The sequence below is a fragment of the Salvelinus alpinus genome, chromosome 4 (genome assembly GCF_045679555.1).
Source record: "Salvelinus alpinus chromosome 4, SLU_Salpinus.1, whole genome shotgun sequence".
NCBI classification, from domain to species: domain Eukaryota; kingdom Metazoa; phylum Chordata; class Actinopteri; order Salmoniformes; family Salmonidae; genus Salvelinus; species Salvelinus alpinus.
In genome coordinates, this window is record NC_092089.1 from 27689465 (window position 1) to 27717171 (window position 27707).

Sequence of the window (27707 nt, forward strand, 5' to 3'; positions counted from 1 at the left end):
CTGTTGACAGAATGTGGCAGGAGGAAGACTGAGAACTCCCTGCCACGGTGTACTGACTCTCAGTCCCTCACACCTTCTCTCACACTCTCACAGTACTATTGTCATCCTGAAACAGAGATAATTCTAGCAGTAAAAATTGGAGAGAGAGGGAGATGAGGGTAGAGGAAGAGAGAAAACAAGAAGCACTAGGACCCCGAGGGCAGAACTAGCATTGTATAACACTACGACCCCACCCACATTCTCGCTCACTCCACAACACTCTACCTGATCCTGTTTATGCACCGGTTTCTCTTGATTCACCTGACACACCAACGCACTTCCCAAGCAGAGACCAGACAGAGAGCAGAATGTTTGTTAAAGTTAACACGTTGTCTTTATTAAGGTTAAACACAGGGGTATAGAACATAGACAAGAACAGCAATAAGGAACTGCACAGAAACATGGCAGGGCTGTAACCTGAGCTCTGACCCAAACTCTCCAGTTAGTTCCATGTAACCACAGGCCTAGGATCAGATTAATTCTAAGATTAACCATAAAGAGAATGTAAAAAGGCCTGATCCGGGTAGTGGTTATGGGCAACTACAACGGATTCAAGCTGCAGTCTGTTTGGGTGTGTCTCCATCTACAGGACAAGACCGGGACTGCAGCTCTGCAGATTTTCATCTGGGTACAGTTACCAGCATGTAGCAGTTTCATTAGAGCAGATCAACATGACAATACAATAAGTCATGACAAATTGTTTGTGTCATCATTTAAACAGTTAGGGCTTTGATTGTGTAGGATTCCCAGCAGTAACCTTACTACTTTAGCATTCATCGTCACCCGTCCCTCTGTCTGCCTGCTTGTCAGTCTGTGTCTGCAGGGATATGTGAATCTCTCGGAGCATGTTGTTACAGGGTGTGTAGTGTGGGAGCATGTTGTTACAGGGTGTGTAGTGTGGGAGCATGTTGTTACAGGGTGTGTAGTGTGGGAACATGTTATTACAGGGTGTGTAGTGTGGGAACATGTAATTACAGGGTGTGTAGTGTGGGAACATGTAATTACAGGGTGTGTAGTGTGGGAACATGTTATTACAGGGTGTGTAGTGTGGGAACATGTAATTACAGGGTGTGTAGTGTGGGAACATGTAATTACAGGGTGTGTAGTGTGGGAACATGTAATTACAGGGTGTGTAGTGTGGGAACATGTTATTACAGGGTGTGTAGTGTGGGAACATGTTATTACTGGATGTGTAGTGTGGGAACATGTTATTGCAGGGCGTGTAGTGTGGGAACATGTTGTTACAGGGTGTGTAGTGTGGGAACATGTTATTACAGGGTGTGTAGTGTGGGAACATGTTATTACTGGATGTGTAGTGTGGGAGCATGTTGTTACAGGGTGTGTAGTGTGGGAACATGTTATTACAGGGTGTGTAGTGTGGGAACATGTTATTACATGGTGTGTAGTGTGGGAACATGTTATTACTGGATGTGTAGTGTGGGAGCATGTTATTACAGGGTGTGTAGTGTGGGAACATGTTATTACTGGATGTGTAGTGTGGGAACATGTTGTTACAGGGTGTGTAGTGTGGGAACATGTTATTACTGGATGTGTAGTGTGGGAGCATGTTATTACAGGGTGTGTAGTGTGGGAACATGTTATTACAGGGTGTGTAGTGTGGGAACATGTTGTTACAGGGTGTGTAGTGTGGGAACATGTTATTACAGGGTGTGTAGTGTGGGAACATGTAATTACAGGGTGTGTAGTGTGGGAACATGTAATTACAGGGTGTGTAGTGTGGGAACATGTTATTACAGGGTGTGTAGTGTGGGAACATGTAATTACAGGGTGTGTAGTGTGGGAACATGTAATTACAGGGTGTGTAGTGTGGGAACATGTAATTACAGGGTGTGTAGTGTGGGAACATGTTATTACAGGGTGTGTAGTGTGGGAACATGTTATTACTGGATGTGTAGTGTGGGAACATGTTATTGCAGGGCGTGTAGTGTGGGAACATGTTGTTACAGGGTGTGTAGTGTGGGAACATGTTATTACAGGGTGTGTAGTGTGGGAACATGTAATTACAGGGTGTGTAGTGTGGGAACATGTAATTACAGGGTGTGTAGTGTGGGAACATGTAATTACAGGGTGTGTAGTGTGGGAACATGTTATTACAGGGTGTGTAGTGTGGGAACATGTTATTACTGGATGTGTAGTGTGGGAACATGTTATTGCAGGGCGTGTAGTGTGGGAACATGTTGTTACAGGGTGTGTAGTGTGGGAACATGTTATTACAGGGTGTGTAGTGTGGGAACATGTTATTACTGGATGTGTAGTGTGGGAGCATGTTGTTACAGGGTGTGTAGTGTGGGAACATGTTATTACAGGGTGTGTAGTGTGGGAACATGTTATTACAGGGTGTGTAGTGTGGGAACATGTTGTTACAGGGTGTGTAGTGTGGGAACATGTTATTACAGGGTGTGTAGTGTGGGAACATGTTATTACAGGGTGTGTAGTGTGGGAACATGTTATTACTGGATGTGTAGTGTGGGAGCATGTTATTACAGGGTGTGTAGTGTGGGAACATGTTATTACTGGATGTGTAGTGTGGGAACATGTTATTACTGGATGTGTAGTGTGGGAACATGTTATTACAGGGTGTGTAGTGTGGGAGCATGTTGTTACAGGGTGTGTAGTGTGGGAACATGTTATTACAGGGTGTGTAGTGTGGGAACATGTTATTACAGGGTGTGTAGTGTGGGAACATGTTATTACTGGATGTGTAGTGTGGGAGCATGTTATTACAGGGTGTGTAGTGTGGGAACATGTTATTACAGGGTGTGTAGTGTGGGAACATGTTATTACAGGGTGTGTAGTGTGGGAACATGTTATTACTGGGTGTGTAGTGTGGGAACATGTTATTACAGGGTGTGTAGTGTGGGAACATGTAATTACAGGGTGTGTAGTGTGGGAACATGTTATTACAGGGTGTGTAGTGTGGGAACATGTTATTACTGGATGTGTAGTGTGGGAACATGTTATTGCAGGGCGTGTAGTGTGGGAACATGTTGTTACAAGGTGTGTAGTGTGGGAGCATGTTGTTACAAGGTGTGTAGTGTGGGAGCATGTTATTGCAGGGCATGTAGAGTGGGAGCATGTTATTGCAGGGTGTGTAGTGTGGGAGCATGTTATTACAGGGTGTGTAGTGTGGGAGCATGTTATTGCAGGGCATGTAGAGTGGGAGCATGTTATTGCAGGGTGTGTAGTGTGGGAGCATGTTATTACAGGGTGTGTAGTGTGGGACCATGTTATTACAGGGCGTGTAGTGTGGGACCATGTTATTACAGGGTGTGTAGTGTGGGAGCATTTTATTACAGGGCGTGTAGTGTGGGAACATGTTATTACAGGGTGTGTAGTGTGGGACCATGTTATTACAGGGCGTGTAGTGTGGGAACATGTTGTTACAAGGTGTGTAGTGTGGGAGCATGTTATTACAGGGTGTGTAGTGTGGGAGCATGTTATTACAGGGTGTGTAGTGTGGGAGCATGTTATTACAGGGTGTGTAGTGTGGGAACATGTAATTACAGGGTGTGTAGTGTGGGAACATGTTATTACAGGGTGTGTAGTGTGGGAGCATGTTATTACAGGGTGTGTAGTGTGGGAGCATGTTATTACAGGGTGTGTAGTGTGGGAACATGTTATTACAGGGTGTGTAGTGTGGGAACATGTTATTACAGGGTGTGTAGTGTGGGAGCATGTTATTGCAGGGCGTGTAGTGTGGGAACATGTTATTGCAGGGCGTGTAGTGTGGGAGCATGTTATTACAGGGTGTGTAGTGTGGGAGCATGTTATTACAGGGTGTGTAGTGTGGGAACATGTTATTACAGGGTGTGTAGTGTGGGAGCATGTTATTACAGGGTGTGTAGTGTGGGAGCATGTTATTACAGGGTGTGTAGTGTGGGAGCATGTTATTACAGGGTGTGTAGTGTGGGACCATGTTATTACAGGGCGTGTAGTGTGGGAGCATGTTATTACAGGGTGTGTAGTGTGGGAACATGTTATTACAGGGTGTGTAGTGTGGGAACATGTTATTACAGGGTGTGTAGTGTGGGAACATGTTATTACAGGGTGTGTAGTGTGGGAACATGTTATTACAGGGTGTGTAGTGTGGGAACATGTTATTACAGGTTGTGTAGTGTGGGAGCATGTTATTACAGGGTGTGTAGTGTGGGAGCATGTTATTACAGGGTGTGTAGTGTGGGAGCATGTTATTACAGGGTGTGTAGTGTGGGACCATGTTATTACAGGGCGTGTAGTGTGGGAGCATGTTATTACAGGGTGTGTAGTGTGGGAACATGTTATTACAGGGTGTGTAGTGTGGGAACATGTTATTACAGGGTGTGTAGTGTGGGAACATGTTATTACAGGGTGTGTAGTGTGGGAACATGTTATTACAGGGTGTGTAGTGTGGGAGCATGTTATTGCAGGGCGTGTAGTGTGGGAACATGTTATTGCAGGGCGTGTAGTGTGGGAGCATGTTATTACAGGGCGTGTAGTGTGGGAGCATGTTATTACAGGGTGTGTAGTGTGGGAACATGTTATTACAGGGTGTGTAGTGTGGGAACATGTTATTACAGGGCGTGTAGTGTGGGAGCATGTTATTACAGGGTGTGTAGTGTGGGAGCATGTTATTACAGGGTGTGTAGTGTGGGACCATGTTATTACAGGGCGTGTAGTGTGGGAGCATGTTATTACAGGGTGTGTAGTGTGGGAGCATGTTATTACAGGGTGTGTAGTGTGGGAGCATATTGTTACAAGGTGTGTAGTGTGGGAACATGTTATTACAGGGTGTGTAGTGTGGGAGCATGTTATTACAGGGTGTGTAGTGTGGGACCATGTTATTACAGGGCGTGTAGTGTGGGAGAATGTTATTACAGGGTGTGTAGTGTGGGAACATGTTATTACAGGGTGTGTAGTGTGGGAACATGTTATTACAGGGCGTGTAGTGTGGGAGCATGTTATTACAGGGTGTGTAGTGTGGGAGCATGTTATTACAGGGTGTGTAGTGTGGGACCATGTTATTACAGGGCGTGTAGTGTGGGAGCATGTTATTACAGGGTGTGTAGTGTGGGAGCATGTTGTTACAAGGTGTGTAGTGTGGGAACATGTTATTACAGGGTGTGTAGTGTGGGAGCATGTTATTACAGGGTGTGTAGTGTGGGACCATGTTATTACAGGGCGTGTAGTGTGGGAGCATGTTATTACAGGGTGTGTAGTGTGGGAGCATGTTATTACAGGGTGTGTAGTGTGGGAACATGTTATTACAGGGTGTGTAGTGTGGGAACATGTTATTACAGGGCGTGTAGTGTGGGAGCATGTTATTACAGGGTGTGTAGTGTGGGACCATGTTATTACAGGGTGTGTAGTGTGGGACCATGTTATTACAGGGCGTGTAGTGTGGGAGCATGTTATTACAGGGTGTGTAGTGTGGGAGCATGTTGTTACAAGGTGTGTAGTGTGGGACCATGTTATTACAGGGCGTGTAGTGTGGGAGCATGTTATTACAGGGTGTGTAGTGTGGGAGCATGTTATTACAGGGTGTGTAGTGTGGGAACATGTTATTACAGGGTGTGTAGTGTGGGAACATGTTATTACAGGGCGTGTAGTGTGGGAGCATGTTATTACAGGGTGTGTAGTGTGGGAGCATGTTATTACAGAGTGTGTAGTGTGGGACCATGTTATTACAGGGCGTGTAGTGTGGGAGCATGTTATTACAGGGTGTGTAGTGTGGGAACATGTTATTACAGGGTGTGTAGTGTGGGAACATGTTATTACAGGGCGTGTAGTGTGGGAGCATGTTATTACAGGGTGTGTAGTGTGGGAGCATGTTATTACAGGGTGTGTAGTGTGGGACCATGTTATTACAGGGCGTGTAGTGTGGGAGCATGTTATTACAGGGTGTGTAGTGTGGGAGCATGTTGTTACAAGGTGTGTAGTGTGGGAACATGTTATTACAGGGTGTGTAGTGTGGGAGCATGTTATTACAGGGTGTGTAGTGTGGGACCATGTTATTACAGGGCGTGTAGTGTGGGGGCATGTTATTACAGGGTGTGTAGTGTGGGAGCATGTTGTTACAAGGTGTGTAGTGTGGGAACATGTTATTACAAGGTGTGTAGTGTGGGAACATGTTATTACAGGGCGTGTAGTGTGGGAACATGTTGTTACAAGGTGTGTAGTGTGGGAACATGTTATTACAAGGTGTGTAGTGTGGGAGCATGTTATTACAGGGTGTGTAGTGTGGGAACATGTTATTACAAGGTGTGTAGTGTGGGAACATGTTATTACAGGGCGTGTAGTGTGGGAACATGTTGTTACAAGGTGTGTAGTGTGGGAGCATGTTATTACAGAGTGTGTAGAGTGGGAGCATGTTATTACAAGGTGTGTAGTGTGGGAACATGTTATTACAGGGCGTGTAGTGTGGGAACATGTTGTTACAAGGTGTGTAGTGTGGGAACATGTTATTACAGGGTGTGTAGTGTGGGAGCATGTTATTACAGGGCGTGTAGTGTGGGAACATGTTGTTACAAGGTGTGTAGTGTGGGAGCATGTTATTACAGGGTGTGTAGAGTGGGAGCATGTTGTTACAAGGTGTGTAGTGTGGGAACATGTTATTACAGGGTGTGTAGTGTGGGAGCATGTTATTACAGAGTGTGTAGTGTGGGTAGAAATAAAAGTTGTTCCCTTTAAAATAACACTTCAGCAAAGTCTTTTGTATGCAAATCTAGAAAGGTTGACTGCATTATGTACAGTAAATGCAGACTGCTGAATGCAGCCAGTGGACGTGGGACTCCTGAAGGTCGTCTCACACCAGGTCCATGAGGCATCCATGATGTCACAAGGGTCACGGACTCAGAGCTCCGTCATCAGGAGAGCCCTGAGAATCTTCTCTCTGCCCAACCTCATCTCTTCCCCGCTAAACACAGACACACACACAGACAGGGACACACACACACAGATCATCAAGAGGAATGTTACATGACTGAGATTTGTGTGTTAAGTGTGTGTGTAACCTGAGTGTGTGTGTAACCTGAGTGTGTGTTACCTGTTGGTGTGAGAGGCGAGGCAGGGTACCAGGGGAGGGATGGAGGTGTGGTAGTAGGAAGGGGAGAGGTGGGGAGAGGCAGAACGCTCACAGCATGGACTCCTCAGCTCCAGTATCGGCATGTCCATCTGCAACACACACAAAACAGTTTAGTTCACAATCCACTATTATCCTGGTATTTGCTTAGAAATGACAAGGCTCTGATCCAAATGGGCAAATGCTCTGCTATGAAAAGTGTGTGTTGCTGAGTGCTCTGGGGTATGATAACCTGTGTGTTTGTTTCCTGAGGGTATATGGAGGGTTGTGTCTGGTTGTCCAGTGAGTTGTTAGATCCACACTTCCCAGTGCTCCGGGAAGAGATCGCTGCAAGGGCCTCTGGGAGATTATCCTCGTCCTCATGGTTACTGAGGACCAATTACAGGACAGTGTTCAGCCACAGCATTCTAATGTATCACATGAGTAGTGAATAACTAACATCATAGGTTTTTGTGTAGAGTGGCTAGGTTATGACAGTACTTTGAGTACAGGACACAGCTGTGAGCATCGTATGGAATCCCAGAGCAGGTTGTGAATACCCTGCCATACTTACAAGCTGAACTGCCTGACCAGTCTTTTCCTGCGGTTGGTGTTAGGGTTCGACTTGGCGGGTCTGTCTGTGGTTGAGTTGTGGTCGGGGCGGAGGGATGTTTTCTCTGTGGTCAGACTGGAAGTGGCAGAGTCTCTAGAGTCCTGACTGGAGCTCTGATACCTGAGACACACACATACCATTATCATCCACCATCAAACACACACACTGGGAGGAGTATTGTATCACTGCTAGTACTGGCCTGTCATTGATCTCCTGACTACAGGTCTTCCCTCTGGGCGTCAGCGGAGCATCCTTCATCAAGAGAGGAAGAAGAGGACAGGACAGGAGGATGACAGAGGAGAAGAGGATGACAGAGGAGAAGAGGAGAGGAGGATAAGAGAGAAGAGAAGAGGATGAGAGAGGAGAAGAGAAAGGATGAGAGAAGAGGAGAGAAGAGGATGAGAGAAGAGGAGAGGACAGAAGGATGACAGAGGAGAAGAGGAGAGGACAGGAAGATGACAGAGGAGAAGAGGAGAGGACAGGAGGATGACAGAGGAGAAGAGGAGAGGACAGGAGGATGACAGAGGAGAGGACAGGAGGACGACAGAGGAGAGGACAGGAGGATGAGAGAAGAGAGGACAGGAGGATGACAGATGACAGAGGAGAAGACAAGAGGATGAGAGAGGATGTTAGCTTTTACACGGCTACTGCAAACACACACTCAATAGGGTCAGAACTCACTCTATAGACAGCCTCCATCACTAGGGGTCAGTACTCACTCTATAGACAGCCTCCATCACTCACTAGGGGTCAGAACTCACTCTATAGACAGCCTCCGTCACTCACTAGGGGTCAGTACTCACTCTATAGACAGCCTCCATCACTAGGGGTCAGTACTCACTCTATAGACAGCCTCCGTCACTAGGGGTTAGTACTCACTCTATAGACAGCCTCCGTCACTCACTAGGGGTCAGTACTCACTCTATAGACAACCTCCATCACTAGGGGTCAGTCCTCACTCTATAGACAGCCTCCATCACTAGGGGTCAGTACTCACTCTATAGACAACCTCCATCACTAGGGGTCAGTCCTCACGCTATAGACAGCCTCCATCACTAGGTGTCAGTACTCACTCTATAGACAGCCTCCATCACTAGGGGTCAGTACTCACTCTATAGACAGCCTCCATCACTAGGTGTCAGTACTCAGTCTATAGACAGCCTCCATCACTAGGGGTCAGTACTCACGCTATAGACAGCCTCCATCACTAGGTGTCAGTACTCACTCTATAGACAGCCTCCATCACTAGGGGTCAGTACTCACTCTATAGACAGCCTCCATCACTAGGTGTCAGTACTCAGTCTATAGACAGCCTCCATCACTAGGGGTCAGTCCTCACGCTATAGACAGCCTCCATCACTAGGTGTCAGTACTCAGTCTATAGACAGCCTCCATCACTAGGTGTCAGTACTCACTCTATAGACAGCCTCCATCACTAGGGGTCAGTACTCACGCTATAGACAGCCTCCATCACTAGGTGTCAGTACTCACTCTATAGACAGCCTCCATCACTAGGGGTCAGTACTCACGCTATAGACAGCCTCCATCACTAGGGGGCAGTCCTCACGCTATAGACAGCCTCCATCACTAGGGGTCAGTACTCAGTCTATAGACAGCCTCCATCACTAGGGGTCAGTACTCAGTCTATAGACAGCCTCCATCACTAGGGGTCAGTACTCAGTCTATAGACAGCCTCCATCACTAGGGGTCAGTACTCAGTCTATAGACAGCCTCCATCACTAGGGGGCAGTCCTCACGCTATAGACAGCCTCCATCACTAGGGGTCAGTACTCAGTCTATAGACAGCCTCCATCACTAGGGGTCAGTACTCAGTCTATAGACAGCCTCCATCACTAGGGGTCAGTACTCAGTCTATAGACAGCCTCCATCACTAGGGGTCAGTACTCAGTCTATAGACAGCCTCCATCACTAGGGGGCAGTACTCACTCTAAAGACAGCCTCCATCACTAGGGGGCAGTACTCACTCTATAGACAGCCTCCATCACTAGGGGTCAGTACTCAGTCTATAGACAGCCTCCATCACTAGGGGTCAGTACTCAGTCTATAGACAGCCTCCATCACTAGGGGGCAGTACTCACTCTAAAGACAGCCTCCATCACTAGGGGTCAGTACTCAGTCTATAGACAGCCTCCATCACTAGGGGTCAGTACTCACTCTAAAGACAGCCTCCATCACTAGGGGTCAGTACTCACTCTAAAGACAGCCTCCATCTGAGCTTTGAAGATGTTACACTTGAGATGGTCTGGAGGGCTGCGGGGAGAGGAGGGCTGGAGAGACTTCTCAGACAACTGCTTCTCCTCTGCCTGAGAGATGAGAGAGAGAGATGGAGTCCAAATGTGTATTAAAATAACTGCTAAAATATGTCTGACCTGGTGTGTAACCGTACCTTGTTGTCCATGTTGACATGTAGTGAAGGCCAGGGAGAGGTGTTGCTGTCTGTCTCCAGGGGGTTGAGCAGACAGAGCTCCAACTCATCTACAGGACAGGGAGGGGCTCTGTGTTCTAAACACACACACAGTGTTAACATATAACCTGGCTGCCGTGGTGTCAGTAACCTGGCTGCCGTGGTGTCAGTAACCTGGCTGCCGTGGTGTCTGTAACCTGCCTGCCGTGGTGTCTGTAACCTGGCTGCCGTGGTGTCAGTAACCTGGCTGCCGTGGTGTCTGTAACCTGGCTGCCGTGGTGTCTGTAACCTGGCTGCCGTGGTGTCTGTAACCTGGCTGCCGTGGTGTCTGTAACCTGGCTGCCGTGGTGTCTGTAACCTGGCTGCCGTGGTGTCTGTAACCTGGCTGCCGTGGCGTGTATAACCTGGCTGCCGTGGTGTCTGTAACCTGGCTGCCGTGGTGTCTGTAACCTGGCTGCCGTGGTGTCTGTAACCTGGCTGCCGTGGCGTGTATAACCTGGCTGCCGTGGTGTCTGTAACCTGGCTGCCGTGGCGTGTATAACCTGGCGTCTATAACCTGGCTGCCGTGGCGTGTATAACCTGGCGTCTATAACCTGGCTGCCATGGTGTGTATAACCTGGCGTCTATAACCTGGCTGCCGTGGCGTGTATAACCTGGCTGCCGTGGCGTGTATAACCTGGCTGCCGTGGCGTGTATAACCTGGCGTCTATAACCTGGCTGCCGTGGTGTGTATAACCTGGCGTCTATAACCTGGCTGCCGTGGTGTGTATAACCTGGCGTCTATAACCTGGCTGCCGTGGCGTGTATAACCTGGCGTCTATAACCTGGCTGCCGTGGCGTGTATAACCTGGCGTCTATAACCTGCCTGCCGTGGTGTGTATAACCTGGCTGCCGTGGCGTGTATAACCTGGCGTCTATAACCTGGCTGCCGTGGCGTGTATAACCTGGCGTCTATAACCTGCCTGCCGTGGTGTGTATAACCTGGCTGCCGTGGCGTGTATAACCTGGCGTCTATAACCTGGCTGCCGTGGCGTGTATAACCTGGCGTCTATAACCTGCCTGCCGTGGTGTGTATAACCTGGCTGCCGTGGCGTCTATAACCTGGCTGCCATGGTGTGTATAACCTGGCTGCCATGGTGTGTATAACCTGGCGTCTATAACCTGGCTGCCATGGTGTGTATAACCTGGCTGCCATGGTGTGTATAACCTGGCGTGTATAACCTGGCTGCCGTGGCGTCTATAACCTGGCTGCCGTGGCGTCTATAACCTGGCTGCCATGGTGTGTATAACCTGGCGTCTATAACCTGCCTGCCGTGGTGTGTATAACCTGGCGTCTATAACCTGCCTGCCGTGGTGTGTATAGCCCGGCTGCCGTGGCGTGTATAGCCTGGCTGCCGTGGCGTGTATAGCCTGGCTGCCGTGGCGTGTATAGCCTGGCTGCCGTGGCGTCTATAGCCTGGCTGCCGTGGTGTCTGTAACCTGGCTGCCGTGGTGTCTATAACCTGGCGTCTAACCTGGCTGCCGTGGTGTGTATAACCTGGCGTCTATAACCTGGCTGCCGTGGTGTCTGTAACCTGGCTGCCGTGGTGTGTATACCCGTGTGTTTGTATACTCACTGTTCTTGCTGTGTGTGTGACAGTAAGTCTCCTGGCTGTTGTCGTAGTGTGTGTGTCTGCGGTGGCGATGGTGTATGCTTCCAGAGTACGGTGTCTCGTTCTCCTCAACACTGAACTGCTGCTCCCCTCCCAGGACAGGACCACTCAGAGGGAAACTGGGGACAGCACATCACACTCACTCAAACCCAGTCCAGAAACCCAGAACTGCACCCTGTTCCACCTTCATTACCACAGTAACACCAGTTTTTAAAACCTCTTTGGTACACAGGCTGCTGAGGGGAGAACAGCTCATGGAAACCACGTTTGATAACATTCTATGAGCCCATCTTCCCCAATTAAGGTACAATCAGCCACCTGTGCTTTGGTAGTCGGTGTGTGGTCTTGTGTGTGTGTATGGCACATCATTTTAACAGTCAATCAGTGTGTGTGTGTGTGTACACGTGTACATTATTCAACTTCAGTGAAGGAGTTTAAGCAGTGTGTTTATTCAACAAGGCTGTAGCAACCAATCTAAGGCTGGTTGTGATAAGAGTAACAATTTAAGGCAACAGGAAGGAATGTTGAGCATGAAGAGGATGTAAACACAATCAGCATTAACACAGGTAAACAAGGCTATGATCTATGGGGGTTGATTAAGCTGAGTCAGAACCCCTCACACACACAACATTCATGTCTCTGAAGAACAAAGGCAGATATGCAGCGATAGACTCAAGACTTCCATAACATGACATCCTATTGTAATGCATATATTGCTGATAAGGATTTAACAAGAACATTTTCCTTCATCGTTTAGCTGAGATTTCCAAAGTAGCTATATTCCCCTACAGATGTAAAGTAGAACCGTGTGATCCCTAGTTACAGCAGTTTATGATGACACAGACTACTTCACACACTCAAATGATTGGCATCTTACATTCAAACAATGAATCCTGATCTAGGATAACTTTTAAAACATGAAATTATTTGGCTTGCTCTAAAAGGATTTGGCTAAAAGCAAATCTACCCTCTAACTGTGCAGAAAAATAATTTCGTAATAATTTTGTAAAGCATAAACGGAATTTCAATCTTACCCAGTTACATTTGAGGACTTTGTAGCATTCAGCCACTAAAGTATCAACAACAATTACATGAACTAACAAGGCACTGAACATCAAACATCATGGTCCAATCCACTAGGACAGAGATCTCTCTATGGTCTCTCTGTGTTTAACGTCTCTCTCTTTCTGTTAGGAGTCTCTGTCTCCACAGCATGGTGGTGGTGATCTGATGGAGAAGACACATGGTAGACAAGGCTGGTGTGTAATGATGGTGATGATGAGGAGGGTGATGAGGAGGAGGATGGCGAGGTATTTTGGTCCATGAGTCCGGATGGCGAGGTATTTTGGTCCATGAGTCCACAACCAGAGTGTTTCTCTGTCTCCCAGTCTCTCTCCGTCTTCTGTATTCCAGTTGTCTCGTAAGCGTATGTGTTAGAGTTTAGATTTAGAGGTGGGTTTGGGACAGGGTCCTGGGTCAGAGCTGTAGAGGTTAGGGTGGAGGGGTCAGAGTGCAGTCATGACCTTGTCTCTGTACACCACACTGATGGATCCTGGGAAAGACCCGCTGGTCCTCTCTGGTACTGACCGATGACTGGGCTCTTGACTCACTGCTACTGCGGCAGGCGCTCTGGACATGGGAAATGACACACATGGTACGCATACAGACACGGTAAGCATACACACACACAGCCTGTCTAAATGATGCAACACATGAATGATGTAACAGTGATATGAAGTGAAAGAGACATTAAAAAATAAAAAGATAGTGGAGATACCTGGCAGAGAGAAAGAGAGCACCTCTGAAATGAGAGAGAACTCTGGGGGCTAGGGGGACTCACTATACACCATTAAGAAGACAACTGCCTTACCTATGTGTGCGTCTGTCTGTCTGTCTCACCTGTGCGGGGATGTGTGTCCTGAGTGTTGTAGGTAGATGGGGGGTGTGAGGGCTGGGTGCCAAGGCTCCTGGGCTATAGGGATGTTACGCTGGTACTGAACAGAGATAGATGGAGAAAAAGACAGAGAAAATTATAGTCAGTTGAATATTGCAGATGCATTGCCATGGTAATCAGTCACAAAGGTATCCACTGACGTTTTCCTTTTTAACCTTCATATCCATGAGGAACCATTGTGTGTGTGTGTCTTACCGGGTGTAGACTAGGTTCGTGGCTGGTGTGGGCACTGAAACAGAACCATATAACTGCTCAATAAGATCACATTTACATACAGATCATTAACCGAAACATATCTTCAATTTACATACATTGTTATAAAATGTACATCTAGCTCATTACCATACTGCTCTGTAACATGAATAGAGGCGTAACATACAACTCCTTCAGAAAGGACTCACACCCCTGGACTTTCTCCACTTTGTTGTGTTACAGCCTGAATTAGAAAATGGATTAAATATACATTTGTTTTGCTCACCGGCCTACATAAAACACCTCATAATGTCCAAGTGAAATTATGCTTTCAGAAATGTTTACAAATTAATTACAAATCAAAAGCTGAAATGTCTTGAGTCAAGAAGTATTCAACCCCTTAGTTTTGGCAAGCCTAAATAAATTCAGAAGTAAAAATGTGCTTAACATTTAAAATAAGTTGCATGGACTCACTGTGTGTGAAATAATAATATTTATTTTAAGACTACCTCATCTCTGTACCCCACACATACAGATAATTGTAAGGTCCCTCAGTCGAGCAGTGAAATACAAACAGATTCACCCACAAAGACCAGGGAGGTTTTACAATGCCTCGCAAAGAAGGGCAACTATTGGTAAAAATAAATAAATAAAGCAGACATGGAATATCCCTTTGAACATGATGAAGTTAATAATTACACTTTGGATGGTGTACCAATACACCCAGTCACTACAAAGATACAGGCGTCCTTCCTAACTCAGCTGCCAGAGAGGAAGGACACTGCTCAGGGATTTCACCATGAGGCCAATGGTGACTTTAAAACAGTTAAAGAGTTTAAGGGCTGTGATAGGGGAGAACTGAGGATGGAAAAACATTGTAGTTACTCCACAATACAAAACTAATTGACGGCGTGAAAAGAAGGATGCCTGTACAGAATACAAATATTCCAAATATTCCTCCTGTTTGCAACAAGGCACTAAAGTAATACTGCAATGTGGCAAAGCAATTCCCTTTTTGTCCTGATTACAAAGTGTTATGTTTGGGGCAAATCAAATATGCAACACATCACGAAATACCACTCTGTATTTTCAAGGATAGTGGTGGCTGCATCATGTTATGGGTATGCTTGTAATTGTTAAGGACTGGGGAGTTTTTCAGGAAAAATAAGAAAATGTAGTGGAGCTAAGCACAGGAAAAAATCCTTAAGGAAAACCTGGTTCAGTCTGCTTTCCACCAAACACTGGGAGATTAATTCATCTTTCAGCAGGACAATGACCTAAAAAGGCTAAATCTATACTGGAGTTGCTTACCAAGACAGTGAATGTTCTTGAGCGGCAGAGTTATAATTTTTTACTTAAATCTGCTTGAAAATATATGGCAAGCCCTGAAAGTGAAAACGGTTGTCTAGCAATGAGCAACAACCAATTTGACAGAGCTTGAAGTATTTAGAAAAATAATAATAGGCAAATGTTGCACAATCCAGGTGTGGAAAGCTCTTAGACTTACCCAGAAAGACTCAGCTGTAATCGCTGCCAAAGGTGATTCTAACATGTATTGACTCAGGTGGTTGAATACTTATCTAATCAAGATACATTAGTGTTAATTTTTACAAATGTTAGAATTTTTCTTCCACTTTGACATTAGTATATTTTGTGTAGATTGTTGACAGAAAGTTACAATTAAATCCATTTAAACCCACTTTGTAACAACAACATGTGGAAAAAGGTCAAGGGTGTGCATACTTTCTAAGGGCTCTGTACATGCTTGGTTGTCCTGTGCTCTCAGGGACCCACCTGATATGTGGTGGTTTGGCTGGAGAGAGGGCTGTAGAGAGAGAGAGAAAGCCAGGTTAAATCAGGTCAGTGAATCAAGCACAGGAGAATTGACATGGGAAACTGCCTGTAAGGGTGTTTTACTGTATGGGGGAACTGGGAGCTGTAGGGATGTAGAGCTGTAGGGTATAGGATATAGTGTGTACTGGGGAGAATATACCAACCCTTGCCCCCCAGTGAGTGAGTGCGGGAGGGGTATCTCTTGCTGGGTCGCCTCTCAAACGTACTGGCCCTCCTCAGCCTCCCTCCGTGGGTCGCCTGGTACTCAGTCTTTCCACTGAGGAGAGAGAGAACACTTTAAAGGGATACTTCAGGATTTTGGCAGTGAGTCAGATTAACTCGTTGATACCATTTTTATGTCCCTGCTGGGAGCTGTAGGGTATAGGCTATAGTGTGTACTGGGGAGAATATACCAACCCAGTTTAAAGGAATTTGCTAACTAGCGTTAGCACAATGACTGGAAGTCTATGGTAACTACTAGCATGCTAGTAGATATAGACTTCCAATCATGCGCTAATGCCAGTTAGCATTGGCTCGTGAAACTGCTGATAACTTCCTTAATACTGGATGCAGATACATAAAAATGGTATCGTTGAGTCAATCTGACTCTGGGGAAGTAGATAAAGGGCTTCATTGCCAAAACCCCCAAGTTTCCCTTTACCGACGATGAACAGTAGCTGGCATGTCTATATTTGGCATGTCAGGATGTACAGAACATTTACATGACTCAACATACTGTGTCCCTGTATGTTGGTGATAGATGTATGGAAGAGTGTGTATATCTGAAGAGGTCATTTCAGTTTGACATGTAAACAAACGGCATTTCCCTGTAACCATAGCTTCCATCATGTAACCATAGAGACAGAACTTGCATCTCGGATGGCGCACTAGTCCTCAGTTAGTGCACTACTTTTGACCAGAACCCTACCTAGTCTCAGAGTGCATCCAACACGGCACTCTATTCACTATATAGTGCACCCTAGAACTCTGGTCAAAAGTGGTGCACTATATAGGGAATAGGGTGCCATTTTGGGCACAACCTCTGTTGTAGAGTTGAGTGTTGGTGCGAGCCCCACCCACCTGAACCTGAAGCGTGATCCAAGGCGTGTGAAGTCACTGCTGGAGGCCTTCCCAGCAGTGGGCTGGCGCAGCCGGAAGAAGGCGTGGCTCTCCACAGCACATTTCCACAAGTGTTTACACGTCTTCGAACTGTCCAACTGGAACACAAATGTGTGCTCTTGCTCCCGCCCCTAAACACACAACAGCCAATCACAATCAAACACTACTCCGACAAAAGCAGTCCAAATATTTCAATGTCAATGAAATGGTCTTTGTTGTCAAGTCAAAAGGTGAAATAGGGGGCGATCACGTACACGTGTGTAGCCTGTAAATGTGTGGTGCTGTGAAATGGAAATGGTTTTCTTTGCATATATGAGACACCCTCGGAGAGTGGGGTCATGGGCAGGGGTATTTGTGTATTGCTCACCTGATCATCGTCCTCCGTCACCACTAGGGTGAGTCGACTCTTTTTGAAATCCAGGCGGGTGATCTTGGGCCTGGAACACACACAGTTGACATTGCATACTACGCAGCTGTTTTCAAGAATATATCATTGTGTGTTGGAGTGTTCATGTCAAAGTGTGTGTGTGTGTGTTTACCAGAAGAAGAGGCCTATCTTGGTGGAGCCCTCAAACACCAGGATGCCAGTGGGAGTGAGACCCAGAGCGTACTCCGCTCCGTCCCTTCCCTGAGGACGACACAGTCACACACGCTCAGCGCTACTCCACAACACAACTCTCTTCAAAAACATCAAACACTGACAACAGCAGCACACGCACCAACCTTGACAAAGTGCATGTCCACTCCGTACAGCTCCAGCCATTTACACTTGTTGAGGAAGTTTGTCTCTGCCTGGGATGGATCCTTACCCCTGGGGAAACACAACCACATGCTCAGTCTCTCTCTAACACACATACCCTGCACCCCGGGTGGAATGTCCTCCATACTTCTTGCAGTAATCCAGTTCAGATTAGGGCCGAGGGGTTTATCTGGCCAATAGAGAGAGAGCGGAACTCAGTAGGCTTTCTCGCTTCCACTGGTGTCATGTCAGCTCAGTGAGCCCCAGTGTATGTGTGTGTAATCTGTGTGTGTAATCTAATCTGAGATTGGAGCGATCATACACTAGCAGGGTTAAATACTGCCTGGATTCAATCAAGACGCTCCAGGGATTAATCCCTTGATCCGTCACACAGACAGAGGAAAACAGAGGGAGAAGGAGAGCGAGGGAGAGAGCGGGGGAGAGAGCGATAGAGAGAGATAGAGAGGGAGATCTACATAGGTTTGATACAGCACTAGAAAACACCAGAGTGATACACTCCTCTGAGTTGATGTTAAAGAACCAGACATTGTTCATGTGGTTATCACCTGTCCTGTGTTCTTATCCAGACACACCTACAGTCTGTTCAGACAGACACCAGTGAAGATGTCCTGTGTTCTTATCCAGACACACCTACAGTCTGTTCAGACAGACACCAGTGAAGATGTCCTGTGTTCTTATCCAGACACACCTACAGTCTGTTCAGACAGACACCAGTGAAGATGTCCTGTGTTCTTATCCAGACACACCTACAGTCTGTTCAGACAGACACCAGTGAAGATGTCCTGTGTTCTTATCCAGACACACCTACAGTCTGTTCAGACAGACACCAGTGGAGATGTCCTGTGTTCTTATCCAGACACACCTACAGTCTGTTCAGACAGACACCAGTGAAGATGTCCTGTGTTCTTATCCAGACACACCTACAGTCTGTTCAGACAGACACCAGTGAGGATGGTTGGATGGCGTTTTAACTCACCTTAGGTCTACCCACTTGTTAAAGATGTCTGCCTCCATGGTCTCACTCTGTTTGGGTGTGAAGCGGAACTCTGACACCAGCTCAGGAGAATGCTCTAGAGGGTCACAGTCCCCCAGCTCACCTACACACACAAGCACGCACGCGTTATAGTCAGGTGTAAAAGAAACATGAATGCTGATTCCAGAGATACCGTAGTGTGTAAATCATCACCTACTCTGTAAGCAGTAGGCCCCCAGGTCTACTGAGACATCATATGGACACTTCAACCTGGAGGGAGAGAGGAAGGTTCCAGAACAGAGAGATCACACCACATGCAGCGTTACTTCCAACACTATCTGTGTGTAAGTATGTAGTGCATTCAGAAAGTATTCAGACCCTTTGACCTTTTCCATATTTTGTTACGCTACAGCCTCATTCTAAAATGGATTGTTTTTTAAAATGTCCTCAACCCACACATACAATACCCCATGATGATATAGCAAAAACAGATTTGAAATAGTATTAAAAGTATTAAAGTAGTATTAAAAAATAAACTGAAATATTACATTTACATAAGTATTCACACCCTTTACTCAGTACTTTGTTGAAGCACCAATGGCAGCGATTACAGCCTTGACTCTTCTTGGGTATGACGCTACAAGCATGGCACACCTGTATTTGGGGAGTTTCTCCCATTCTTCCCTGCAGATCCTCTCAAGCTCTGTCAGGTTGGATGGGGAGTGTCGCTACACAGCTATTTTCAGGTCTCTCCAGAGATGTTCAATTGAGTTCATGTCCGGGCTCTGGCTGGGCAACTCAAGGACATTCAGAGACTTGTCCCGAAGCCACTCCTGCGTTGTCTTGGCTGTGTGCTTAGGGTCATTGTCCTGTTGGAAGGTGAACCTTCACCCCAGTCTCAGGTCCTGAGCGCTCTGGAGCAGGTTTTCATCAAGGATCTCTGTACTTTGCTCCATTCATCTTTCTCTCGATCCTGACTAGTCTCCCAGTCCCTGCCACTGAAAAACACCCCCACAGCATGATTCTGCCACCACCATTTTTGACCGTAGGGATGGTGCCAGGTTTCCTCCAAAATCTTGTTTCTCATGGTCTGAGAGTCTTTTGGTGCCTTTTGGCAAACTCCAAGCAGGCGGTGATGTGCCTTTTACTGAAAAGTCTTGGTGGTTCCAAACGTCTTCCATTTAAGAATGATGGAGGCCACTGTGTTCTTGGGGACCTTCAATGCTGCAGACCTTTTTTGGTACTCTTCCTCAGATCTGTGTCGACACAATCCTGTCTCTGAGCTCTATGGACAATTCCTTCGACCTCATGGTTTGGTTTTGCTCTGACATGCACTGTCAACTGTGGGACCTTATATAGACAGTTGTGTGCCTTTCCAAATCATGTCCAATCAATTGAATTTACCACAGGATGATCAATGGAAACAGAATGCACCGGAGCTCAATTTCAAGGTCTCATAGCAAAGGGTCTGGATACTTACGTAAATAAGGCATTTCTGTTTTTTATATATTTGCAAACATTTCTAAAAACCTGTTTTTGCTTTGTCTTTAAGATGAATTTTGTGTAGATTGATGAGGGGGAAAAAATAATGTAATTCATTTTAGAATAAGGCTGTAACGTAACAAAATGTGGAAAAATGGAAGGGGCCTCGATACTTTCCGAATGCACTGTGTGTATGTGTATATATATATGTGTGTTGGGGAGGAGAGGTCCTTTTCTTTAAATGATCAGCCCTCTGATGTTCTGATCCTGTACTTTATTATAGAGCTACACACAGGAGACATGACCCAGATGGAGAGAGAATGAGAGACAGAGAGAGTGAGAGAGAGGTTTAGTGTGTGTGTGTGTGTGTGTGTGTGTGTGTGTGTGTGTGTGTGTGTGTGTGTGTGTGTGTGTGTGTGTGTGTGTTGGGGGTGTTAGGAGCTGCTTACTTGCCGGACAGAATGTCTTGTCGAAGCTGCAGCACAAACAGGTACCTGGAACACAGACAAATGGAGTGAGAATAAAACCACTGATGTAGAATCAATCTCTCTCTCTTTCACACTGACTGACTGGCACACTGACTTTCTCCCTCTCTTTCACACTGAATGTCTTTCTCCCTCTCTCTTTCACACTGAATGTCTTTCTCCCTCTCTCTTTCACACTGATTGTCTTTCTCCCTCTCTCTTTCACACTGATTGTCTTTCTCCCTCTCTCTTTCACACTGACTGACTTTCTCCCTCTCTCTTTCACACTGACTGACTGGCACACGGACTTTCTCCCTCTCTTTCACACGGACTGTCTTTCTCCCTCTCACACTGACTGACTGGCACACTGACTTTCTCCCTCTCTTTCACACTGACCGACTTTCTCCCTCTCTCTTTCACACTGACTGACTTTCTCCCTTTCACACTGACTGACTTTCTCCCTCTCTCTTTCACACTGATTGTCTTTCTCCCTCTCACACTGATTGTCTTTCTCCCTCTCTATTTCACACTGATTGTCTTTCTCCCTCTCTCTTTCACACTGATTGTCTTTCTCCCTCTCTCTTTCACACTGACTGTCTTTCTCCCTCTCTCTTTCACACTGACCGACTTTCTACCTCTCTCTTTCACACTGACTGACTTTCTCCCTCTCTCTTTCACACTGATTGTCTTTCTCCCTCTCTCTTTCACACTGACTGACTTTCTCCCTCTCTCTTTCACACTGACTGACTGGCACACGGACTTTCTCCCTCTCTTTCACACGGACTGTCTTTCTCCCTCTCACACTGACTGACTGGCACACTGACTTTCTCCCTCTCTTTCACACTGACTGTCTTTCTCCCTCTCTCTTTCACACTGACCGACTTTCTCCCTCTCTCTTTCACACTGACTGACTTTCTCCCTCTCTCTTTCACACTGACTGACTGGCACACGGACTTTCTCCCTCTCTTTCACACGGACTGTCTTTCTCCCTCTCTTTCACACTGACTGACTGGCACACTGACTTTCTCCCTCTCTTTCACACTGACTGTCTTTCTCCCTCTCTCTTTCACATTGACCGACTTTCTACCTCTCTCTTTCACACTGACTGACTTTCTCCCTCTCTCACACTGACTGACTTTCTCCCTCTCTCTTTCACACTGACTGACTTTCTCCCTCTCTCTTTCACACTGACCGACTTTCTCCCTCTCTCTTTCACACTGACTGACTTTCTCCCTCTCTCTTTCACACTGACTGACTGGCACACGGACTTTCTCCCTCTCTTTCACACGGACTGTCTTTCTCCCTCTCTTTCACACTGACTGACTGGCACACTGACTTTCTCCCTCTCTTTCACACTGACTGTCTTTCTCCCTCTCTCTTTCACATTGACCGACTTTCTACCTCTCTCTTTCACACTGACTGACTTTCTCCCTCTCTCACACTGACTGACTTTCTCCCTCTCTCTTTCACACTGACTGACTTTCTCCCTCTCTCTTTCACACTGACTGACTTTCTCCCTCTCTCTTTCACACTGACTGACTTTCTCCCTCTCTCTTTCACACTGACTGACTTTCTCCCTCTCTTTCACACTGACTGACTGGCACACGGACTTTCTCCCTCTCTTTCACACGGACTGTCTTTCTCCCTCTCTTTCACACTGACTGACTGGCACACTGACTTTCTCCCTCTCTTTCACACTGACTGTCTTTCTCCCTCTCTTTCACATTGACCGACTTTCTACCTCTCTCTTTCACACTGACTGACTTTCTCCCTCTCTCACACTGACTGACTTTCTCCCTCTCTCTTTCACACTGACTGACTTTCTCCCTCTCTCTTTCACACTGACTGACTTTCTCCCTCTCTCTTTCACACTGACTGACTTTCTCCCTCTCTCTTTCACACTGACTGACTTTCTCCCTCTCTTTTTCACACTGACTGACTGGCACACTGTCTTTCTCCCTCTCTTTCACACTGACTGTCTTTCTCCCTCTCTCTTTCACACTGACTGACTTTCTCCCTCTCTCTTTCACACTGACTGTCTTTCTCCCTCTCTTTCACACTGACTGTCTTTCTCCCTCTCTTTCACACTGACTGTCTTTCTCCCTCTCTCTTTCACACTGACTGTCTTTCTCCCTCTCTCTTTCACACTGACTGTCTTTCTCCCTCTCTCTTTCACACTGACTGTCTTTCTCCCTCTCTCTTTCACACATTGTCTTTCTCCTTCTCTCTTTCACACTGACTGTCTTTCTCCTTCTCTCTTTCACACTGACTGACTGGCACATTGTCTTTCTGCCTCTCTTTCACACTGACTGGCACACTGTCTTTCTCCCTCTCTCTTTCACACTGACTGTCTTCCTCCCTCTCTCTTTCACACTGACTGTCTTTCTCCCTCTCTCTTTCACACTGACTGTCTTTCTCCCTCTCTCTTTCTCCCTCTCTCTTTCTCCCTCTCTCTTTCACACTGACTCTCTTTCACACTGACTCTCTTTCACACTGACTCTCTTTCTCCCTCTCTCTTTCACACTGACTGTCTTTCTCCCTCTCTCTTTCACACTGACTGTCTTTCTCCCTCTCTCTTTCACACTGACTGTCTTTCTCCCTCTCTCTTTCACACTGACTGTCTTTCTCCCTCTCTCTTTCACACTGACTGTCTTTCTCCCTCTCTCTTTCACACTGACTGTCTTTCTCCCTCTCTCTTTCACACTGACTGTCTTTCTCCCTCTCTCTTTCACACTGACTGTCTTTCTCCCTCTCTCTTTCACACTGACTGTCTTTCTCCCTCTCTCTTTCACACTGACTGTCTTTCTCCCTCTCTCTTTCACACTGACTGTCTTTCTCCCTCTCTCTTTCACACTGACTGTCTTTCTCCCTCTCTCTTTCACACTGACTGTCTTTCTCCCTCTCTCTTTCACACTGACTGTCTTTCTCCCTCTCTCTTTCACACTGACTGACTGGCACACTGTCTTTCACACTGACTGACTGGCACACTGTCTTTCTCCCTCACTCTTTCACTGACTGTCTTTCTCCTTCTCTCTTTCACACTGACTGACAGACTGACACACAGACTGTCTTTCTCTCTCTGAAGAGGTGTCAGTCCATTTTGCCTTAATTAGTCTCTTACCCACTGGACCAAAAGTAATTAGCTACACTGCACCGAGGAGGGGGTGAGATTGTGTGAATGAGACAGTATGTATATGAGTGTGTGTGTGTATTCATGTGTGCAGAGTGTGCGCGCGCACAGGCAGCCAGTGGTGGTGTTACCTGGTGAACTCCTCATGTAGGTTATTGGGCTCTGAGGAGTAGAACTTCACCCTGAAGAACAGTCTGTATGGAGGACCATCTGAAACAGAGAGACAGAGCGAGAGAGATTCAATTAGGGGAAAGAAGATAGTCAGGCCAATCTGTCATTCTACCACATTGTATATATAAATAAAAAACCCCGGGGACACCAGGCACTTAATTTAAAAATTGTCTGGAAACTTGGGTAAGAACCAGGCAGCCCTCTCTGTGAGAGGGGCGTTTCCTGACAAAGTAAACATTGGCGTCACCCTGCACCACTCACTAATCACCATGTCAACAGCTGGTAATGAACCACCTGCCTTCCCACACACAAACCCACTGTATACAGTGCACACATTAAGTACAGGACACTGCCAACAGTCTGGCAAACGTAGCTGGCTTTCGCTTGTTATTAAGTATACACCACACACACACTAAGAATATTAGATAGTGGGAGTGAATGGATTCACCTCTGATCTGTTTCTTTATGGGCTTGGACACATCCAGCCAGTGCTGCAAGAGACACAAAGAAGTAGACAACAGAATGTTATACATATGAGGGGTTACAACCATCCCAGCTCTGCAGATTTTGCTGTGAAGAGACAGAATCATTAGAGCATTTGTTTTGGTACTGTCCATATGTAGCTTGTTTTTGGTCGCAGGTCCAGGAATGGCCCAAGAATTGCAACATTTACCTGCAGCTAACGCTTCAAATTGCACTGCTGGGTGATCTGAAAAGTCATAGTCAATCAATCATATAATCCTTTGTCAAACTTGTTTATCTTTAATTTACAATGTGTAGAAACTATGAGAATAGAAAGGTTCAGAACTTGTGAAACATCACAGTTGAAAAATAAATGACAAATAGAAATCAAAACAGGATTGTGTTCAGAGACAGATGGGAGGGGTTCAGAGAATGTATTTATTAACCCTTATTTTACCAGGTAAGTTGACTGAGAACACATTCTCATTAACAGCAAGGACCTGGGGAATAGTTACAGGGCAGAGGAGGGGGAATGAATGAGCCAATTGTAAGCTGGGGATGATTAGTTGGTCATGATGGTATGAGGGCCAGATTGGGAATTGAACCAGGACACCAGGGTTAATACTCCTACTCTTACAATAAGTGCCATGGGATCTTTAGTGACCACAGAGTCAGGACACTTTTTTAACATCCCAGGACACCCTACACAGGGCAATGTCCCCAATCACTGCCCTGGGGCATTGGGATATATATATATATTTATTTTTAGACCAGAAGAAAGGGTGCCTCCTACTGGCCCTCCAACACCACTTCCAGCAGCATCTGGTCTCCCATCCAGGGACCAACCCTGCTTAGCTACTGAAGCAGGCCAGCAGTGGGATGCAGGGTGCTATGCTGCTGGCCAGATGGGAGGGGTTCAGAGATAGATGGGAGGGGTTCAGAGATAGATGGGAGGGGTGAGTGGAGCTGAAGGCTGAGACTCAAAACAAAACATTACTACTGTAAAATACATTGTGCCCGTAGTATGTATAAGCTGGAAGTAGAAGGCTAAGTGTTGTTGTCCATTAATTTTCTCCAATTAGGGGAGGGGTGGTAGGGTTATGGGAACATAATAAAATGTTTGTAAGAAAATATATATATGGGGGATTGGAAAGGATGCAGACAATTACATTGATAGAACCCACAATCTATCTGCAATATTAAAGTTGATCTACCCCTAAAAATAAAAAGTAGAGAAAGACAGCGACAGGCAGAGAGACAGCGACAGGCAGAGAGACAGCGACAGGCAGAGAGACAGCGACAGGCAGAGACAGACATAATATGATGGAGAGAGACAGAGAATATGACAGATAGCTGGAGCGTCAGATCAATAATTTTAACACCACACTGTGATTGATTTAACTAGTGTCATTACATCATAGGGAAGCCCCTCAGCAATGGCAGGTTGTGGTGTGTGTGTGTTCAGAGGCTTTGTGTATATCTACTCACTGAGACTTGTTCTGGGTCCATGAACTGCAGTCCAAAGTAGTCAGCCTCCACCAGGTCCAGATGATACCTGATCTGGTCAAACAGCTCCTGGCCCTTTGACCTTTTCTGTTAAACACACACATGTATTATAGTAACAATAGGGAGGCTGGAGAATAAACAGCCTAGACCTTGTGGGTGGATATGGAGCAGAATGACAGAGTGTGGGTGTGTGTCATTACTAGGGACTGCATCTGGGGCAGAATCAGAGGGAGAAGACCTGAGGAAGAAGCCATAATTCAGGCCTTTGTCTTTGAAACACCCACAATCCATAGGGCTCTTGAGCTGAACACCCACCAAGATGCAATGCCCCAAACCACTAAAAAGCTGCACCCCTCAAAGTGTGTTTTTAAAAGAGAGAGAGGATAACCTTGTACTTTGTTTCCTGATAACAAGTATGAACCTGCCAACCTGTGTGTGTGTGGTTATGGAGGTCACAAAAAAAACTGTTTCCCTTCCTGTTCCTCTCCTCTCTCCAGCTCCTGTCAAAGCACAGCATAAAAACACACATACACACACTCCCAAACTAGCTCCTACCCAAAGCACTTTCCCTAGACAGACATTTCCCCTAGATATTATCCCCAAAGCGCCTGTGTAGATCTGGATTAGACAGCAGGTGCAAGTAAAAATGGGACAAAGTCCATCAAGCCTATGTGAAGGCAGAAAAGGTGAAGTTAACACCATAGTGTTAGTACCCATCAACTCATATCTAGATGAGTGTTTAGGGGGTAGTGGCTAGCTGAAAGTGCCTAGGGGCATAGCACTGGGGTGTTAAGGGGTGTTGAGGGTGCTGCAGCACCCCCTGATAAATCACAAGAAAAACATTTTAAATACATAATATTTTTTTCACAAAAGTAGCACCCTTGGCCTTTACTACTCCTGTATGAGCAGACCCCTGACAAATAAAAGTCAGCACCCCCACCCCTAAACATCTTCCCCTAGGGGGCAGGCCCTAGCAGGTCGATTTTGGATGAAGACAAGAGTTCGATTGAATTAATTTCAACTCAATACAGCTGTAGATGAATCCCTGAGGGAGGATTCAGCAGTCATGTTCAGGCTTGTTCCTGTTAGAGCTCTATATAGACTCTGGTTTCAATCAGCTGACGTCTGGTGGCCGTTAGCATGAGCTAGTTCTAATTAACAAGAGAAAACTAAGGAAAGAGTCCTCACATACACAAGCATGTATTCTCTAAGGCAAAGTTATAGCCTACTGTTTGGAATAGATTTAATGTGATATTACTGAATGTACTGTTTAGTTCTGAAGAGAGGATGCTTTCCACACACTGCAATAAATGATCTCCGGAGTCAAACTTCATAAAGCATATTAACTACACCCAGGCTCCACGCACCTGCAGCACACTAATTTAACTTCAACAATTTACATCCTCACACAGTGAATTGCTCTCATGTTCTGATGTATTGTCTATTTGCCAGATCATTTTTTGCCTGATACAAATCAAACTTATTATCATAATGATAAACTACTAGAGTCTCTACTGTAACATTAGGTCATAGGTTCTCTATCCATGACCATTGATTCCCTCAGCAGTCTGACTTCCTGTATGTATTCAAAAAGTGACGCATGAGACGGCTTCACTGACCATGATGACACGAGCACAAACTCGACCTTTAAGATAAAACTCTCAAGACAACATGACGCACACATGCCTACGTCTCCCCTGGACACACATTCTTTCTCGTCACAGCGCCACAAGATAAATCACATCACTCCCTCACAGAGAAGAGAGAGATAGAAAACTGAGGATGGAGGGAGATGGGCAGAGGGAGGGAGATGGGCAGAGAGAGGGAGGGAGATGGGCAGAGAGAGGGAGGGAGATGGGCAGAGAGGGAGGGAGA

The 27707-nt window shown here is 46.2% G+C and overlaps 1 protein-coding gene across 1 annotated transcript in view; it reads right to left on the reverse strand.

Moving 5' to 3' along the window:
- Window positions 1-350: 350 nt before the first annotated feature.
- Window positions 351-27707, reverse strand: part of LOC139573187 (band 4.1-like protein 4B) — a 28084-nt gene continuing 727 nt past the window's right edge. Inside the window, exons 2-23 of the mRNA XM_071396374.1 lie at window positions 25815-25919; window positions 24313-24355; window positions 23825-23903; window positions 20549-20593; window positions 18835-18887; window positions 18621-18741; window positions 17608-17695; window positions 17424-17512; window positions 17252-17321; window positions 16846-17015; window positions 15930-16042; window positions 15727-15757; window positions 13936-13969; window positions 13686-13780; window positions 11751-11905; window positions 10117-10232; window positions 9923-10033; window positions 7909-7961; window positions 7671-7829; window positions 7350-7485; window positions 7082-7209; window positions 351-6952 (exon numbers count right to left, since the gene is read on the reverse strand). Of these exons, the coding sequence (XP_071252475.1) occupies window positions 6889-6952; window positions 7082-7209; window positions 7350-7485; window positions 7671-7829; window positions 7909-7961; window positions 9923-10033; window positions 10117-10232; window positions 11751-11905; window positions 13686-13780; window positions 13936-13969; window positions 15727-15757; window positions 15930-16042; window positions 16846-17015; window positions 17252-17321; window positions 17424-17512; window positions 17608-17695; window positions 18621-18741; window positions 18835-18887; window positions 20549-20593; window positions 23825-23903; window positions 24313-24355; window positions 25815-25919 (2058 nt within the window). The 3' untranslated portion in view covers window positions 351-6888. The remainder of the gene's footprint in view (window positions 6953-7081; window positions 7210-7349; window positions 7486-7670; window positions 7830-7908; window positions 7962-9922; window positions 10034-10116; window positions 10233-11750; window positions 11906-13685; window positions 13781-13935; window positions 13970-15726; window positions 15758-15929; window positions 16043-16845; window positions 17016-17251; window positions 17322-17423; window positions 17513-17607; window positions 17696-18620; window positions 18742-18834; window positions 18888-20548; window positions 20594-23824; window positions 23904-24312; window positions 24356-25814; window positions 25920-27707) is intronic.